The sequence below is a fragment of the Nelumbo nucifera genome, chromosome 1 (genome assembly GCF_055504915.1).
Source record: "Nelumbo nucifera cultivar China Antique chromosome 1, China Antique-T2T, whole genome shotgun sequence".
Classification (NCBI taxonomy): Eukaryota; Viridiplantae; Streptophyta; class Magnoliopsida; order Proteales; family Nelumbonaceae; genus Nelumbo; species Nelumbo nucifera.
In genome coordinates this window covers 87293725-87313098 of record NC_142649.1, presented here as the reverse complement: position 1 = coordinate 87313098, position 19374 = coordinate 87293725, and the positions used below count along the sequence as shown (strand labels likewise).

Below are 19374 nucleotides of genomic sequence, written 5' to 3'. Positions count from 1 at the left end.
GTCTTAAGCAGTAATGTGGCCCATAGGCTTTTGGGAGTGACTCGTAGTCTACTCTTTTTTGACTTTTGCCCGTGCCGGAGAGGCGACCGGGTCTTAAGCAGTAATGTGGCCCGTAGGCTTTTGGGAGTGACTCGTGGTCTACTCTTTTTTGACTTTGCCCATGCCGGAGAGGCGACCGAGTCTTAAGCAGTAATGTGGTCCGTAGGCTTTTGGGAGTGACTCGTGGTCTACTCTTTTTTGACTTTTGCCCGTGTCGGAGAGGCGACCGGGTCTTAAGCAGTAATGTGGCCCGTAGGCTTTTGGGAGTGACTCATGGTCTACTCTTTTTTGACTTTTGCCCGTGCCGGAGAGGCGACCGGGTCTTAAGCAGTAATGTGGCCCGTAGGCTTTTGGGAGTGACTCGTGGTCTACTCTTTTTTGACTTTGCCCGTGCCGGAGAGGCGACCGGGTCTTAAGCAGTAATGTGGCCCGTAGGCTTTGCCTGTGAGGTGTCGAGCTATGATTGTGCTGCATCAGCTTCGTAATGCCGGTCACCCACTCCTACAAGAAGCTACTAGGGGCTCGACCTTCGGGGGCAGCACTACTAACTTTAGGTTGCCAGCTCACACGGGAGCCTTGGAAGGCTCGACCGGTAAGGGTGCCTATGTAGTTTGTTGGCCGTCAACTCCCGCGGAAGTCACGAAGAGCTCATCTTTGTAGGGGGACCTTGCGGAGAGGACTGATGAGGCATCATCTGAATCGAAAGTAAGGTTGGTAGAGCTACTTAGTCTGTTAGCCCCCTGCATAGTTTTTGAGTTCATAAAAAATGTAAACTATAAAGTGATATCTTCAAAAAAGTGAGGACTTAGCTTTGGTAGGATGAGAACTTAGCTTTTCGTAGCGTATTCCCATAGACGGCGCCAATTGATGTAACCGTTTTTGGTCACGTACCATTTTTTGTGATGTATAAATTTTTTTGGCTAAGTACCTCGTGTTTGTCCTGGTGGTGACGTGCCTTGGTGATGAGCTACTTGGTGGCGAACTTCCTGGGGGAGAACTGCCTGGTGGAAAACTGCCTGGTGATGCTCCCTGGTGAAGAACTGCCTAGGGGCGAACTGCCTGGTGGCGAACTGCCCGGTGGCGAACTGCCTGATAGTGCTCCCTGGTGGCGAACTGCCTGATGGCGAACTGCCTGGTGGTGAACTGCCCGGCAGTGCTCCCTGGTGGCGAACTACCTGATGGTGAACTGCCTGGTGATGCTCCCTGGTGGCGAACTGCCTAGGGGCGAACTGCCTGATGGCAAACTGCCTGGTGGCGAACTGCCCGGCAGTGCTCCCTGGTGGCGAACTGCCTGGTGGCGAACTGCCTGATGGCGAACTGCCTGGTGGCGCTGCCTGATGGCGAACTGCCTGGTGACGAACTGCCTGATGGCGAACTGCTTGGTGGCGAACTGCCCGGCAGTGCTCCCTGGTGGCGAATTGCCTGATGGCGAACTTGTCACTTGACTTGCTCCTAGGCGGTCTGCAACTCAGAGGATGGTGGAGCTCCCTGGTGCAGCGCAACCCGACTACCCTCCGCGTGAGGTGATTCTCTCTCCTTTGTAGACGGTGGGAGCTGAGGGACATGCGGGAACTGAATCAGAGGACCCGGGGGTATTTTCCCGGCGGGGACTCTCCGATGCCTAAGTTAGCATTCTGATTACAGAGGGCTTGGAGAGAAATGAGAGAGCTAAAGAGCGGGGTTACCATACTTTTTTCTCCTTTTTTTTCCCCCTGGCTTTGGGGGTCGGAGTCCTTATATAGTGGTGCCCTCGCGGGTTAGGTGGGTGAAAAGCCTTCAAATGGTAAGACGTCATATCCCGTCAGAACCGGGGTACGGTGATGAACTCCTCGAGGTTGTCAGGCTGGCGCTTGTGCCAGGCGGCCAGGTCGGCGCCTGGTCCAGGTTGTCAGATCGGCGCCTGTCAGTCGACGGGTCGGTGTCCGGGCCAGGTTGCCAGGTCGGCGCCTGTGTCAGTCGGCGGGTCGGTGTCCGGGCCAGGTTGCCTGGTCGGCGCCTGTGTCAGTCGGCGGGTCGGTGTCCGGACCAGGTTGCCAGGTCAGCGCCTGTGTCCGGGTGAGGTCGTCAGGTCGGCGCCTGTGTCCGGGTCAGGTTGTCAGGTTGGCACCTGTGTCCGGGCCAGATTGCCAGGTCGGCGCCTGTGTCCGAGCCAGGTTGCCAGGTCGGCGCATGTGGCAGGCTGATCCGGCCAGGTCGCGCAGGCCGTGCGCAGGCCGCGCGCAGGTCGCGCGCAGGCCGCGCCAGGCCGCGCAGGTCGCGCGCACGCCATGCCAGGTCGCGCGCAGGCCGCGCCAGGTCGCGCCAGGCCAGCTAGACTGGTGCCCGGGGGGACCAACTTGGTAAGTTGTTGCCTGGGGGCTTGCCTAGTTGTCACAAGGTGCCACATGTCGCAATTTCACTGGAGGGCCAAATCTGCCCTCATCAATAACCATTTGCTATGAAAATATTCATTCTTTCATGAATATAATGAACAACTGGAGCCACAAGTATGCAATGAGACTGCTTGTATAAATTTTTCTTATCCAGGCTACTCTAGGGTGGTAAGAATGTTGGGAGACTTTCGGCAAGTGACGAGATCTGCCTCAATAAAGAAATTAGAAGAGAAAAGAACATGAACACAAGTTTTAGCTTTTTTTTATCCATTCGATAACAGCTGAAGATGCTGAACTGAAAAACTTATTGTTTTGTCTTTTAATGAATAAGCTTTTAAGAAGGTGGCTGAAACTGAAGTTGAGTAGATATCGTTATACCCTTGAAATTTTACTATTTAACTATTTTAACAACCAAAACACAAAGCTACAAGTCCTTCATTTCAGAAAATTCAGCCATTATCAAACAACCCCTTTTAAGTTCAGTAACAAAGTAGATTTCTGAATTAATACTATCATCATGGGCCCTGTAGAATTCTAGAATCTTCCAATTTCCAAATGGCATCATGAATTCATGATTTGGGACCAAAGGGGTCAAAGGGGGCTTGGAGGTTCCTCTCTGCTTATTCATTGAACAAATTTCAGCCCAAAACTTTTGCCACTTGTTTGAAAAGAATGGGCTTGAATTGGACTTGGGCCAACATAACCCATTAATCCTTGGACCTAATTATGAGTGTCAAATAGACTAGATTTGGTCCAATCCGATCCAATCTAAGGTGAGATCCATTACAAATGGACTAGGTTCAATCCAATCCAATGAATATTTTGGACCATTTTGAATCGGTCCAATTCATTGTTTGGACCATTCAATCTGTTCAAATTCATTTTAATTTAGATTGATTCCAATTTAAACCTAGTCCATTGACACCTATATTCTTATCTTATATCTGATAATTACTTTAGACCATTAAATTAGATTGATTCAATTCAATATGTCTTGTTGGTCGGTCTAATCCGTTCAAATTGACTTTGGTTTCAAAGTCCAATCCAAAATCAATCCACTGACACCGCACCTCTAGACCTAATTTCAGACAGCCCAATGGCCTCAATTCCGTACCCGTACCATCTAAAATTATGTCACAATGTCGTTACACTCACACCCAGTTCAAAGTCCTCACTCTCCACGTGATACGTGTCAGAGTTTTACAAACCCTAGAAAATAAAGGGTTTTTCTTCCTGGTTCTTGGAACCGAAAAGCAAGTTGTGTCCTAACTAACAACAAGAAAACATGAAAGCAAATGCCAAAAAAGAAAAAGAAACTTTGGAGAATAAACGTCATGCGCCACTAAGTGGCCTTGGACCAGTTTTCAACTGACCAGATGCGATTTCTACCTTATTTTATTCCCTTTTCTGCTTTGAAGTGGGAAGAATGGAGAAAAGCAGGCGTTAGGAAGCAAAACCCTATCAGTTTCAGAGCCAACTTGGGGTTTTGGGTGCTTAGCTATGCATTAATGTTCAAACACCTACTTAATTGCCTCCTTTTAATAATCCGCATGGATTTGGAAAAGATAAAAGCAGGATTAGAGACACTCACACCATCTGTTTGATAATTTTCCACAAAGATAGTCGAGAGTCCAAGATATGATAGAGATGGAAGGTCAAGAAAGTCAAGGTGAATGGAGCAACGCATACCATATGGATTATGGTGAACACAGACTAGAAAGTTCACATTCTTGGAATTTGGTGCTTCCGGTCATAAGAGACTGGTTGTTGCACCTGTCTTAACTGATTAAAAATCCATCAGTGCGACTGTGAGCGTTGTACATTTAGGTGATTTTTGACATTTTTGTTGCCTTGGAAGGTTTCACCCATCTGGTTGATAAGGTTTGTCCTGTTTTGTATCACGGGCACTGGATCCAATCCCACCTTGAAACACCCCCCTAAAAAGGCAGTGCCTTGGTGTGTAGGGCAGGTTATTCTTCAATCTTCAGGATAAGATAATCACTCTATCTGCAAATCAGTAGGTAGTATAGCTTATACTGAATTTAAAATTCCACTTAAACACTTTACGTTGAAAGGATATCAGGTTCAAAGATACTGAACAGTTTCCTTTGTTGAAGGTATTTTTTATAGTTTTTCTTTGAAATTGATTCAGAGGGATTGGTTTAAGGTCCGTCTACCTCATGAACCAGATCAAACCCTGAAACACCCCTTGTAAGAATGTATGGGAAAGCCACCGACCTATGCGGCCTGATATACATAAAAATTTTGAACCTTGAGATTATCCAAAACATTGAGTGTGGTAAAAATGAGAATCCTCCGATAAATGAGTGGTTAAATCAGAAAGGACAGAGATAGAAATGAAAGATTCAAAAGAATCAAATTTATTCTAATAGATGATAAAATGAGAAAAATAGAATACCTAATATAGCACCTATTTGGGAAAAGTACTAGTTGAATGGACTAAAAATAGTTAGAGACAGTCTGAAAGGACATGAATGAAATAATAAATGATACAAGTGCCATAAATGATACAAGTGCCCATAAATTAACGATAGATATGATTGAAGGGACCGGAATAGTGAAATAGGATTCATATACACTGTGTTTGGTTTAAAGGAAAAGGTAGGAAAAGGAAGGAAAAGGCAGGAAACCTATACAAGGTTTTTATATGTTTCCCTTCCTTTCCTTTCCTTTCCCTACATTTTCCTTCAAACCAAACATAGCCATAGGGGAACCCATTTAATTGGGACAACCAACAAGACCCACTTAAATGATGATGATTAAATTAAAATCTTCTCAACATTATTTGAGCATTGATATCCTAATCACTAATCAGGTATACCAATCATTACTAGAACAATGCTTCGCTTTCAAAAAAAAAAAAAAAAAAAAAGAAAAACATTACTAGGAGGATGTTTGGAACTGTGGCCGTTTTTCAAAAAACAGTGCCACGTCAGATCCACATAGGCGTTTCAACAAATGCCCATGTATCTCATTGTTTGGCTCAGCCGATTATTAAAAAATTGCGCATGCCTCGAAAATCGGGACCCCACCTATGTGTATCCTATGTGGTGCTTACCTGTCAGTACATACATGAAAAACAGTAATGAAAATCACCTTACCAAACAGCATAGTGTTGCTCACTGCCTACGTGACAGAAATATTTTTTTGTGAAAAACGAGTCTTGAAAGCATGAACAATTTTTCTTAAAACCCAGTCCCAAAAAACACCCATACTTCCAAACACCATATAGAACAACATTTTGCTTTCAAAATAAATAAATAAATAAATAAATATTACTAGAACAACCTTGAATAAATTTGGTGCCCCAAAATTTGCAGTAGGTTCTGATCCTTGAAAGCAGGAGGCGTGAAAAGTTTTAGGGGTCCAGTCCAAAACCCTTTAGTGGCATATATGCCCAAACCTAAGACGCTCCTCCCAATTCTTTTCAGAGGAATAGAGGATCATGATTAAGAGGAAATGGGCTTCCGCATGCATATGTAAAAACAATAATGTTGTGAATGTCAGCATAGTTTCCAATTTGGCCTACATAAAAACGTCATCCATATCACTATTACTAGCAGCTGAAACATGCCCTTATGAAATTCAGGGTCTTTCCCCAACTTTTCCAATTTCAATCTCTCTCTTAGAAACTATACAAAGTTTTAACAAAAAATAGGTAATTTACCAAAACTCCCTTAGTAATAAAACATTAGTTAGAGAGAGAGAGAGACTCATTAATAAGCACTAAACTTCAAGAAGTATCAATTATGGATTTTTTGTTCATATAAATAATATACAAGGAGTTGCCAAATAAGGGTAATATGGAGTTTTTGGGGTACTGATATTTAGATCCCCCAAATTTTCATTTTTAACAAAGACCAACCCTAAACTTTGAGATTTCAGTACTTTGCCGGTTTGCCCCCACTATTAACATCTGTAGTTAACTTCAGAAAAGATTCTCATATGGTTGTCACGTGTGTGTATAATTATAAATCCCCAAGCTGCCTTTATATCATTTTATGAGACCATTTAGCATAAAACTGATAAAATACACAAAAAAAAGAAAAATAAATAAATATAGAAAAAAAAATTTGAAAAAAAAATACAACAAAAGGAAAATTAAGAATATATAATATAAGTGGAAATTTAAAGACATATAGAAAGAGAAAAATACAAAAAACATTAAAATACAAAGGGATACAAAACTTTGAATGGGCATTTTAATAATTTTAACCTTACCAGTCATCAAGCCCATTAACAAAGTAAGGGCAAAGTGCTGAAGTTTGAAGGTTCAGGGTGGGTCTTTGTTGCAAATGAAAAGTCGATAGACGAAATGCCACTACCCCAAAAGTAAAGGGTGTCACTGTGATATCTTGTTATTATAGGGCTGAAATAGGTAACATAATTATCCCAAACTACAAGAGATGGGATATGTAAACCCTAATGGGGTCTTAATAGTTGACCAAAGGCCTAGGAAGAATATTAAGGAAATTAATATTTATTTTTTATGTCCCAACAATTGCTGAACTTTCTTTCAAAGTGGTATATATTGGGATGTGACCCATTGAGTGAACTAGTTTTGTCTAGGTTGTATCCCCCCCACCTTGTGAAAGAACAGTCGACAATAATACCATCTTGTATATTTCAACACTTGGTTTTAGACCTGGTCAAGTAATAATACAAGGATTGGATGTGGGAAATAAATGTGCACATAATCTGTCTTTATTACATTTATTCATAGGAGGTGCATTCAATGTACCACTTTAAAGTTTCTGGTACCCAACTGATCAACTCTAAGTATGTGGGGTTACTTGGTGAAGATACCAAGGGAGGATTTTGTCAAAAGAGAGTGATTAGGCACATCCAATTTTTGATAAATTAGGTACTTATCCCTAATGAAAAGACAAAGAAACCAAAGCTAGCTTGTTATCATGAAAATTTAAAAATTAATAAAGATGGTTATGCTTTTTTTTTTAACATGGCAAAATGTATGATGTAAAACCTACACTATGAAGCAAAAAAGTGAAATACTGATAAAATGAACGTTGTTACAGTCTTCAACGTGCTTGGTAAGTTCATATTGTGAAATATAAATCAATGAAAAGTAAGAATTGATGAAGAGAATGTAATGCCTTTAACGTTATTGGTTATTTTTCTGATTTATTATTGTGCAACATCTACATCGCAGCTAATTAGACTCTTAAAAAGATTATTTAGAAGAATGATTTTGTTTGTCAATAAATAAAACACAACAAGGTTACAAAGAGCTCACAAAACTAGACAACTATAAAAGTTGATCTCCTCTCCAAGCAGATAGTGAAAATAGCCTTTCACCTTCTTGGCTACAAAAATGAGCAGCCCCATTAAATTTTCTATTTTCATAGACAAACTTGACAGAACTAAACATAGCACCAATAATATTATTCTTGTCCAAAATATTCCAATAATCTCAAGATATAGCTGAACATATGGATTTATCTTGTGATAGATCTACGAAAAAGGGAATGAAAATCTTCTAAAAATTAGGCATTGGGATGGCAATTTTTCATTCAACCCATTGAATTCACCCAATCTAATCAGTATCTAACCCACCCAATCCGCCTATTTACTTGGCGGGTTGCGTGATCAACCCATCACCCAATTCATCCATTTAAATGGGTTGGGTTGAGTTGGGTTGTGGATAACCATTGGGTTAATCATTACAAACATAAGCATTAATTCCTTAGCCTTTTTTTTTTTAATTTTCTTCATTTGAATTAAATAATTTATAATTAATGCATTAATTTTCTATTAATTATTGACTAAATTTAGTTTTTTCTTGAATCAACACATTTCACCCAACATAAATTCAAATCAATTTGACTCGAGTCTGGACCAATTCAATGCGATCTGACCCAATCCAACATATATTGATCCAAAATAGACCCTGGTGGGACGGTTCGATACCACTTGCTTTGCCCGGTCTGGATGTAGCCTGACCCAACCCGATACAAGCCGATCGGGGTCAACCCAAATCAGAAACGATTCCAAACGAGATGGTTCGGTGTCCGTGTGCTTTGCTCGGTCTGGACCATCCGCTCCGACATATATCCACACAACCCAACCCGAATCCAGGACCGACCCGATATGGGCCAGCCGCTTCAGGTCAGTCATTCGGTCCCAAACCCGTGCACAAACCTGATATGGGCCAGTCCAAGTCAATCCACCATTAATTGAACCAGTCCGGTCCGATGCAACTAGACTGATCTAAATCTAAACGACTCAACCACCTTTGATGTGATTAGCTCAAAGATAATCCAATTAGATAGTTCAAGTTGCTCTGACCGGTTCGAACCTAAGTGGTTCGGTCAAACCCAAAATTTGAACATAATCAAATGGCTTCACCGCTTGTGTGAAAATAAAAATGTAACTTCAACCACCAAGCTATGACCAACTTATTTGTTAAGAGAGAATTAGTTTGTTTTTCAAGTCCATAAATATAAAATTAATGGGTTTGAGTGGGTTGGATTGGGTTAAAGTGGATTTGAGTTAAACCCAATCCATTTAATTTTATATAACTGGGTCATTAATGGGGTGGCGGGTTAGATGGATTGGATTGAAACTCAACCCAAACCAAATCCAACCCAACCTGCGCAATTGCCACCGCTAACTAGGCACCCCCCATGGTGATAAAAAAATAAACAAATGACCTATAGTTGATTAGAATCCAATAAAAGTCTAACAATACAAAAGGAAAATATGGGGAAGTGTGGGTAAAATAAACCACACCAAACAGACCATCAAGTTAAATTTTGTTGTCTCTAGAAAAAATACATTAGAAAATGTCCTATGGATCCATTGGAAGTGTGAAGCTCTAGCGCAGGACTGCAGTAGTAGATGATGGAGGATAATGGTCTAGAAGTCCAATAGTCACAAATAATAGAGAAGAAAATCAAGCTGCAGATTGGCTAAACAATATGACTCAGTTGGGAAGAGTATAAATGCAAAATTGTAGAGCGTAAAACCTTGTATTTTTGTATGTATTTATACTGTATACATTTGTATTTGTACTCCTTTCAATCAAAAAGGTGTTAATTTAAAGGAAAAAACTGAAAAAACTCGACCCAATATTGGCACTTTTTCGAATAGAATACTCTTTTAAATAATGATTAGAGCTGTGCCCCCTTGTGAAATGTATGAATGAAATCATAAAATCTGAAGCAACTCCATTAAGAGATTTCTGTGAAAAGAAATAAATTGGTTTAGAAAAAAACTTGAGGGCTGATGTTGTAAGACACAAGTTCAGATAAAACAAGGTTGTTTAGACATTCTCAACATAATGAACTAATTCCGTATTAATATATTTATTTAATTCAGGTGATTTTGAGTCGAGTAATGAACTCATGTGTGAATGCTATTGAAACCAAAATGAAATTGTTTTACATTTACAGGACTTCTGAAATCTATTAAAGGAGTGTGATAAAATGAATGGTTTTGTTCTTCAAAACAAAAACAATTTTATTCCTTTTTTTTTTAATGTGATAGTTGCTTTTGTGCTTTGAAAAACAAAAACCTTTAATATTGCTGAACACAGCCTAAGTCTGCCAATTTTGTGGCAAATATCTGTTATATAGGTAACGTTGGTAAAGTTAAGAATTTCCATTTGCAAACAACTTATATATGGTATTTATTCTATTTTTACAATTGAAAGATAAAACATTACTATAAAGTTGTCTTTGGCTGTCATTGAAATTGAAGCTTTCTTAAGATACTAGTTGATTTTCAGAAAAAAAAATTGAGTCTTTTCTACGGCTTTGATTGGTAGAAATCAACCATTCATTAATAATTGTTTTGGGTACAAGTTTGACAAATGGTTTTCATGTCCATTGAAATTTTGGTCTCATTTTGAGGTGGGAAACAGGATCACAATACTTTATGCTGAAGTGAAATTATCTTGGAAATTTTTAAAATTTACTGCAATGTAGATCAATTTGAGGTTAAACCTTATCTAAAATTAATTAAAATTAAGAATATAAAGTGTAAAATGTATTCACTTTTAAAATAGGAATTTTACAAGATGAGTACTAAAATTAGAAATTTGAAAAGGTGCACAAAGAAGTTAGTCATTAAGGGTATGTTTGGTTTGAAGGAAAAAGTAGGGAAAGAAAGAAAAAAATAAGGAAATCAATACAAAGTTTGTAGAGATTTTCCTACCTTTCCCTTCATTTTCCTACATTTTTAGGAACTCTCATCTCATTATTGAATTGATAGCTGCAATTTCATGCAATTAAATGTCTTGGTTGAGAATTTATTCATTATGGACCCATCTAACCTAATTCATCATTTTACTAAATGATCGGTCAATACCGAACTCTTTTTTTGTTTCTCAGTTGGGGTTGGAAGGTCCTACCAAATTAATTTTAGGCCTGGGCATATGGCAGTTTCAACTCAATCGAATTAGCTGATGGGAATAACCTGCCATACTAGAACATTAGCTGTGTGCGTTGGCTGTTCAGTGGGCTGTGGGACCAATGGTAAAGTTCCACGCTGATGGGAATAACCTGCCACTGAACAGCCATTATTGGTTTCAACTAAACTTTGGTCCTTTTGTGCGGGGCTAGGATAAAATTGGGTATAATAAACTTTTTAATAAAGTATTATTGAATTGTGTGTGTAAAGTAGGAAATGGGAAACCGTCAAATCATCGTTTTTAGTAATTTTACCCATCATACTAATGAGGGTATCTTATCATAAGATTAAGAAGTGATCTCTTGAAAATTGGAGGGTTTAGAAGGGATAGGGGTAACCAAAGAGGACATAGATGAAAGTAGTGAAAAATGATTTAAGCTCTAATAATTTAATTATGGTTTTTAAAACTGGATTGAACTGGATGGTCGGATTAGAAAAACTGGAAATTGGTCAGGTGATCGGTTTTGTTTTATTCTAGAGCCGTTATTTCCCTAAAAATCAAATAAACTGTTGACCCGGGCAGTCAAACTATTTGAATCGTTCAATGGTTTGGCCGGTTTTTATTTTTATTTTTTTATCAGAATGTGCCATCCATTCAGTTCGAATGGTTGGACCATTTGACCCGGGAACCAGACCCTTGACTGGTTCGTTGTGTGATTCAGTTTTAATTTAACAATGGATAGAATCAAGTTTTTAAAAGTCAGACACGGAACTGTTTTGGGGACCTGTTCCCAGGTCGAATAGTCCAATTGTCCAGTTTGAACGGACGGCTTGTTCTGGTTTAAAAAAAAAATAAAACAAATAAAAATAATAATTAAAATAAAAAAAGTCAAAAAATGTTATCCAAGTTGACAGGTCGATGATTTGATTGCTCAGGTCAGCAGATTGTTGACCGAATCAATGATTTTTTGCCTAAGAGCAATTTTAGGGTGAAATGAAAATAGTTGCGGTTCCTGAATCAACTGGTCCGATCATCTGGTCCAGTCCGATTTTCAAAACCGTGGATAGAATGATAAAACAGGATTCATGTAGCCAAGGCGAATTGCTATAAGGCTTGGATGATGATGATCTCAACTCAATAAAGCCTTGTTCTACATTAAATCTTCTTCTGCCATTTCACCCTCTTCAGTGCTACATATCCATATCTATTTCAAGACAGAACCTCCAAGGGCTTGGAGGGTAAGCCTGGCCTGACCGGGCCTAGTGTGTATACCCAATGGGCCAATGCATATTAATTGTGGTATTGGGTAGAGGACTTTTGAAGTACTCCCAGACTTACCGTGGCAGCTCCATTAAAAGGTTGAGTTTGCTGAAATCCTGCCAGACTCGTAGACCGAACAAGCCTGAAAGTCCAACTTTATGGCCACGGCCACCATTGTGGGTTGTTAGCCTATTTTAATGGCTTTTTACCCCTTCCAGATCTAGACCCTCATAGTCTTCTTTATTGTGAATTTGGCCTGACTCTTTTATTTTCAACCAATGGGACCCGCCACCCGTTCATGCTCGTTCTATAAAAAGCCAAACCTTCTTCCTTGCCTGAATCATCCCTCAGACTCAGAGCTTTCCTCTTCCCATCTTCTTGTGTTTGTTCTTGTTGTTTGTTTACTACCTCTGCGAGTAAAAGATGGCTCAGGGAAGAGACAGTGCAGCTCCTTCCGTGATCCTTGGGCTCACACTTCTCTGCCTACTGGTTCACTGTGAGATGGCCCGAGCTGCAACCTTCACAGTTGGGGATGCTGGTGGGTGGACCTTCAACACTGCTGCCTGGCCTAGAGGCAAGCGTTTCCTGGCCGGTGATTTACTCGGTAAGCATCGATCTCTGGTTCAGTAGACAATCAAAACTTAACAACCTATCTTTTTATATGCAACCACATTGACCCAAATGAAACCTGTGTCTGTGTGCCTGCCTGCTGTGTTGATTTGCAGTTTTCAAGTACAACCCAGCGATCCACAACGTGGTTGCAGTAGACAGAAATGGCTACAACAGTTGCACGGCTCCAAGAGGGGCTAGAACACTCCGATCAGGGAACGATCAGATCAAACTGGCGAGGGGTCAGAACTACTTCATCTGCACTGTTGCTGGGCACTGTCAGGCAGGAATGAAGATAGCTGTGACCGCTGCTTGATCCAACCTCTGAGGAGCCTCAAGTATAGCAGAAGACGAGAGAAAGAGAGAGGAGACAAACCATGGAAGTAATAGAAATAAATATAATATCAAATATATATTACTGCAATAGATGAGTTAGGAGTCTGTGGAGAGGTTCCAGAGTAATGGGCTTTGTCTGTGAGTCTTCAGTAGATAGTTGCTTCTAAATAAAAGAAATGTTTGTTTTGGTAAATGGGCCTAATTGTGAACTGAACTTGCTAAGTTGCTATTTGCTGAATTGCTGTTTTCTTTTATGTGGGGCTCCTTTCAGTAGCAGATGAGTAGGTGAGTAGTAAATGAGAGTGAGCACTACTGATCAGATGCTTCCATTTTGATCATTCAACATAACTTGGTGAAGAAGCCCGGAACAATAATAATAAAAGTTAAACCAGCAACCCCATATTAATCAAGTTATTCACCTAGAAAAGTCCTTATGCTTTTAATGAATCCCTGTCCTGAATCTGGATCCGATCTCTGCAAACTATCTTGGAATTGGCAAACTTACCTAGTTTTCCCAAGTTGAAGCTGAAATAGTCATCTTGATTTTGAGTCTTGAGTTTTAAACTTCCCATCCCACCCAGCTCAGAGCTCTCCTATAACTGTAAATAGGGCAACATAGAACTTTATTTTGATCTCGAACAAGGCTAAAATCTGGGTACTGCTGCTAAACCCCAACACAGAACCATAATTACATCTCTTGTTTTGTGGAGAATGACATTCCAGTAGGGCTGCAAACGGATCGGGTTTGGATTTCCGATCGTATATAGCCGGATCAAAATATGGTCCTTAATCCTTTCACATTTGAATTTGAATCGAATCTTATACGTTGGGAGTTGTGGGGTGATTTATAATTTTAAATTGGATTCAATTATAAAGATATGAAATTCGGATGCCTTGATTTCAGAAAAACCAAAGAATAGTTGTCCTAATTCACTTCAGCCTCTGTCTCTCTGGGTAGAGGGAACCTAATATTCTTCTGGATCTGCTCAGGTGCGGAAGGAATGGGATCTGCTCCTCACATGCACATCCACCTCATACGGGAGATGTTCCCAATGCATGGTATGATGTGCATGTGAGACGCGTTTGAGGTGCCTTATGTGAGGAGTAGATCCAGTCTCCACACGGAACTCACAGCCTGGGAACATTTCCTATTTATTCATGAGAAGATGTTCTCAATACATGTTGAGATGGGGCTGTAAGGTGCGAGCAAATCCTGATTCTATTTTTTAGTAAGCGGACAGGGAACCTATATCATGAGCTGAGTCTAGTAATTCACCATGTGTCCCATGTTCAGATTCCCTATATCGTGATGTTATTGTATTCTGATGAATTTGATAGAGATCTGTCAAAACTTATTAACTACAAAGATAGAGCTGAATCAGGTAAACAATAAAATAAACATAGAAAAATTCAACACGATACAGAACTAATGACCTAATAACTCTACTCACATAACGATGCATTGCAAACTTAAATTGGGAAAAAAATTAACATGCATTTCAGACCTTCTACTAAAGGTCTATATAATAAATACTTGGCTAGAAAATTGGGGAGGAATGAAAAAATAAGGTGAGAGAGAGAAGGAGAGGAAGAAGAATACGAAAGAGCAGAGAAAAAAATTGATGGTGATTTACCTCATCGTCACCATTGCCAGAGTTTCAGTTCGGATCAATACTTCCAACTTCAGCTGCCTATGGCAAAATATAAACAACATAAATTCCGAATTATATATGAAACAAGAAACAATACAGAGCAAGCATTTATTAGGGAGGCAAAGATATTTATAGCAAACTATATTGAATATAGTGATCTTTGTAGCAACACCATGCCATGCCAACAAAAGCAGTTAAGAAGCAGATTGAATGCATGTTTTAAAAGCGGAAATAAAGAGGTGAAAATCTAGTACTCCTCTTAACAGCAAGTAGGTTGTTTTTTGTAATGTGGATGAGAAATTGGTATGTGTGGACTACTCCACACCATACCCTGTGGCAGGGATCAATTCACACCACACCACAGTCCATAACTGTTCTAAAACTACGGACAAACTGTGTGGACTGGACCAATCCATACCCATAGTGGTATTCTGTAGGCGTGGCGTGGACCAGTACACACCACACTTTTTGATTCTATGTATCTCATATACATTTTATGAATGATCTACATAGTTAATCATAAATATCTAATTTTTGCATTTTATATGATAAATATATTGAAAAGTGCATCAATGAATTAATATTAACCAATAAATATTAATTTTTATAAAACAATAATAAAATAATTAAAAAATATATTTAAATATTTAAAAATATTATTTTATTGATAAAAACATTAAAAAATTAAGTAAAATAATTAATATTTTATTGACAAAAATATTAAAAACTAATATTTAAACAATTGATAAAACAATTTTTTGCAAGATAAGCATAGCATCAAACGATTTATGCTAACTAATAATCCATTGATTACCGTACTAGTTGTAAGACAAGCATAACATCAAAATATTGTTCAACTAGTTTCCTAAAATGGTGCATGAATAAACCACCATGCTTATGATTAGTACCTAAACAAAAATAAAAGAACCACCATTATAAAAGAGATAAGAAGAAGAGTGCAAAGTATGTTGCACCCACAACATGCAAGCAAATATCAACCTTGTGGAATCTTTCAAGAGCATGCAAATTGAAGAGGACGAATCACAACTTGAAAATGGAGATTCTAGTCATACGATGTGATTTGGACATTGACAAAAATGAAGGATGTGATTTATTTCACTGATACAAGCACAAGGTTTCAAAGAAGGCAATTTCACAAGCACAAATTGTACTTATATATAGTAGATCCATTCCCCAGGCTAGTTTCTCTTCTCCAATACCCATTTCTATAATAGAGTTTATGGATTAATGATGAGCCTAATAAATTAATCTTAATTTGCAGGCAGTTTGCGGTGGTGTTCATTAGCTAAACTTAGGCTTGGCTTACCTCAACCAACAAAGATGCTAAGCAACCCATCCGTTACTGAATCATAGTGAAGGAGAAAAACAAATATAACAAACCAGATGGATGGTGAAAAACCTTGGATGCACCAAGAAGACAAATATAACAGTACTATTCACACAATAGAGAAGATAGTATTGTTCGGCTATTCAGGATTTAGCATCAAGAGGGAAACATAGTACAAGGATTTTTGGGATGTAGATCTAACATTTGTCAAGAACAAGATGTGAACAGAATTGAACAAAGAGATAAAGAGAGACTTACATCAACAGGTGGCCTAGTGGAGGAGAATTGTAATGGTGGAGAGATTCAGCGGGTGGTGGAGACCTCCAATGATAAAATGTGAAGTAGACACAATATAGTTTCAGCCTTTCAGGGAGAGTGTGAAGCAAGGGATCAAAGAATAAATTATTGACGGGCTCTAACCACGGTTTTTCCACGAGATGAACACCAAACCGAACACCGCCTAGATTAGAAAAAACCAAGAACCACTAAAGGCCAAGAAATGCAATTCTATGAGGCAAATGGAACACAAGATATATGGGATGTACATATAACATTAAGCAAACCTATGTAGAATTTTCAATCCTTTTCAATTGAAATACAATTACTAACTCTAAGATTCATGTTTCCGATTTATACCATTGGTTTTTACATGTGTTTATAGATTCAAGATTGGGTTTTATATGTTGGACTAAAACCAATAGACCGAGAGAAGATAGATGACATGTTAATATCCGGGAAAAGGATGGATTCAAGATTGGGTTTTACACATTGGACTAAAACCAAAAGGTAGCAGCTAGTCATAGGCTACAATAGCCTGCATTATAACCAATAGGCAGAGAATGATGTGTTAACATATGGGAAAAGGGTGGTTAAAAAGGCAACAAATCTAGTCATAGCACCAAACCATTAGCTGGTTTTTAATGTATTTTTAGCGTCTGAATGTTTTTGCTAGTTCCTTAGCATTTAAATGTGTCATCCACATGTCATTTAAATGGTCAAAAGACTAAAATAGCCTTTTATCCACATGCAAGAAGAGTGAATCAAGTCACTATGCTCGCACGCAGTGGAATTGTGAAGGCGAAGGGAGAGGACTCATAAGATTCCATTTCGTGAATTCTCAGGGCTGCCTTCGTACACTATCACATGAATTAGTCATACCCTGTCACATTTAGCAATGCAATCAACACCAACCAAACCATCACTTCAAAGGTATTCCTGGTGTGTGGTTGTCATGCTCTCAACATGTTCGTAGGTTTCTTGCATTTAGGAAACCCTATCTTGTAATAGGGTGCATGTGAGGTCCATTAACCTCATCACAGAAAAGAATTTGATCCTACACCTCCATATTTGGAGGGATGCAAAGGGACCATCTTAGCCTAAGTCATTTGCTAAATTTGGAACATCATGGCTACCATATTGGTTAGATTTGTTGAACCTATAGTGGAACACCTGTTACAGACTAAACTAAACTAAATGCAAATGCAACACAACTGGACTCTCCCTTTTCAACATCATGTACAAACATTGTGTTCATGGAGCAATTTGTACTTACATGCTCCAAGGTGCATTCTTCTTAGTGATCTAGTAATGAATCTTGCCCATAACCATCCGGTAGATTTAGAGTGACACTATTGGCACAACTTGGTCTCATTTTCACACTTACATGTGTTGTCATTGATTTATGAAATTGAAATCATTGAAAGCAAAAACACATTTTCCTAGTGTGATTTCTATAAAGGAATTGACATCATCCCAATTCATGAAATGGAATATTCTTTCCATTCACAAATAAAATATTCATTACTTTTAGGGAAAATTCCATTTTGTAAAAATACCATTGATTTTGTATGATATGAAATGAACTATGAACCACATAACCCCTTATATTAGCATATTTGCCACTTCATCTCAACTCCAATAAAATGATGAGAGGATGGAATGTTCGCATCCTTTGAATCTGTGGGTTTATGGGAAGAGTGAACCCACCAATAAGAAGCATGCACATCGGCAACTTCAAATTGTTATTAACATTAACAGGCTTTCAATCATTAGCTGAAAGGAACCAGACACAAAAGGAAAAAAAAAAAAATCACTTAAATTGACTTCTTTCAATTATTTGGGATTTGGGATTTTATTTGAAATCCCTCCCATTTTCTCCACTCCTCCAAGCCCTGACCCAGAAGCATCCCATTGGCAATTTCACTACATAGTTGGTGCCTGTGAATGTGGAATCTATTAGTGGCAAGAAACAACTGACGATAAGCATGCTTATCCTCTTCCACCTCTTCTTCTTCTTCTTCTTCTTCTTCTTCTTCGAATCCTCATATTATTAGTGTTCTCTTCTCAACAGACCAAATGCCATTGTTCCAAAACTGGCAGTCATCAGTCATCAGTCATCAGAATGTGTATCATCTGAGCCCTACCCTATTACCATATCATTTTAAATTACTTGATTTGGTATACAAATAGGATTTCAATGAGAGGGCTTCAGCTAATACCTTGCATATCATACATTATCTTTAGTTGATGGAGAAGTAGATAGCTAGATTTGTTATTCGGTTGGAATGAACTATCTTAGCACTGATGTGGCCATTAAACCTAAACTACTGTTGTTAATAACACCCTATTGATTCGGCTTGCTTCCCTCCTTTCCCCCAACAATTTATCCGAGGAAAAAATATGCATAGTGCAATAACTACTTGGTAAAAGAAAGAATGAAAGAATCACCCATATTTTGGTTAAGTAGAGATCAACCACTAAGAGAGGTTATCCTCAAGGATAAAAGGACCTTATTTTTATTATGCCAGAAATCTAATATCAAAGTCAATGAGTAGACATATTAGTTTGAAGGATTAGGAATAAGAATGACTAAAACTATGGAACAATTGCCTTTTGGGCATGTGGTGTGATTATTTTCCAAGTATAAAGGACATATTTTGTTGCCAACACAAACTTGCATTGTCCTAGATGCACATCCCCTTGTAGTCCAACGCAAGAACCTAATATTAATAAATGGATTAAATACAGTTGATTACTAAAAGATGATACCTATTCCTTTATAGTTTTGGTGTTTAAGTTACTAATCAATGGAAACTTATTTGCCTTTTTTTTTCTTTATCTAAAAATACATGCTTAAAATTAGACAAGGGAAATGGAACGATAACAAAAAAGTATCTAAAAAGTCATACCATCCAATAATACTAAATATTCAATATATAGGCCAAATTATCATCCCATAAATACACAAAGACCCTTCAATTCAATGTTTTCAACATGCCACTCAAAACAAGAAAGGTTGTATTCTTTTTGTGACTCAATTGTCTTGTATCTTCCTTCAACAAGGACAGGAAGAGTGACTTGAAAGTG

General features: G+C 38.7%; 1 protein-coding gene across 1 annotated transcript; it reads left to right on the top strand.

Annotated features, from left to right (window-relative positions):
* The first annotated feature begins 12397 nt into the window (after positions 1–12397).
* LOC104599570 (basic blue protein-like) lies at positions 12398–13201 on the top strand. The gene is made up of 2 exons (XM_010262168.2): positions 12398–12667; positions 12789–13201. The coding sequence occupies exons 1-2, from the start codon at positions 12487–12489 to the stop codon at positions 12986–12988; spliced, it is 381 nt and encodes a 126-aa protein (XP_010260470.1). The 5' UTR covers positions 12398–12486; the 3' UTR covers positions 12989–13201.
* Positions 13202–19374: the final 6173 nt, after the last annotated feature.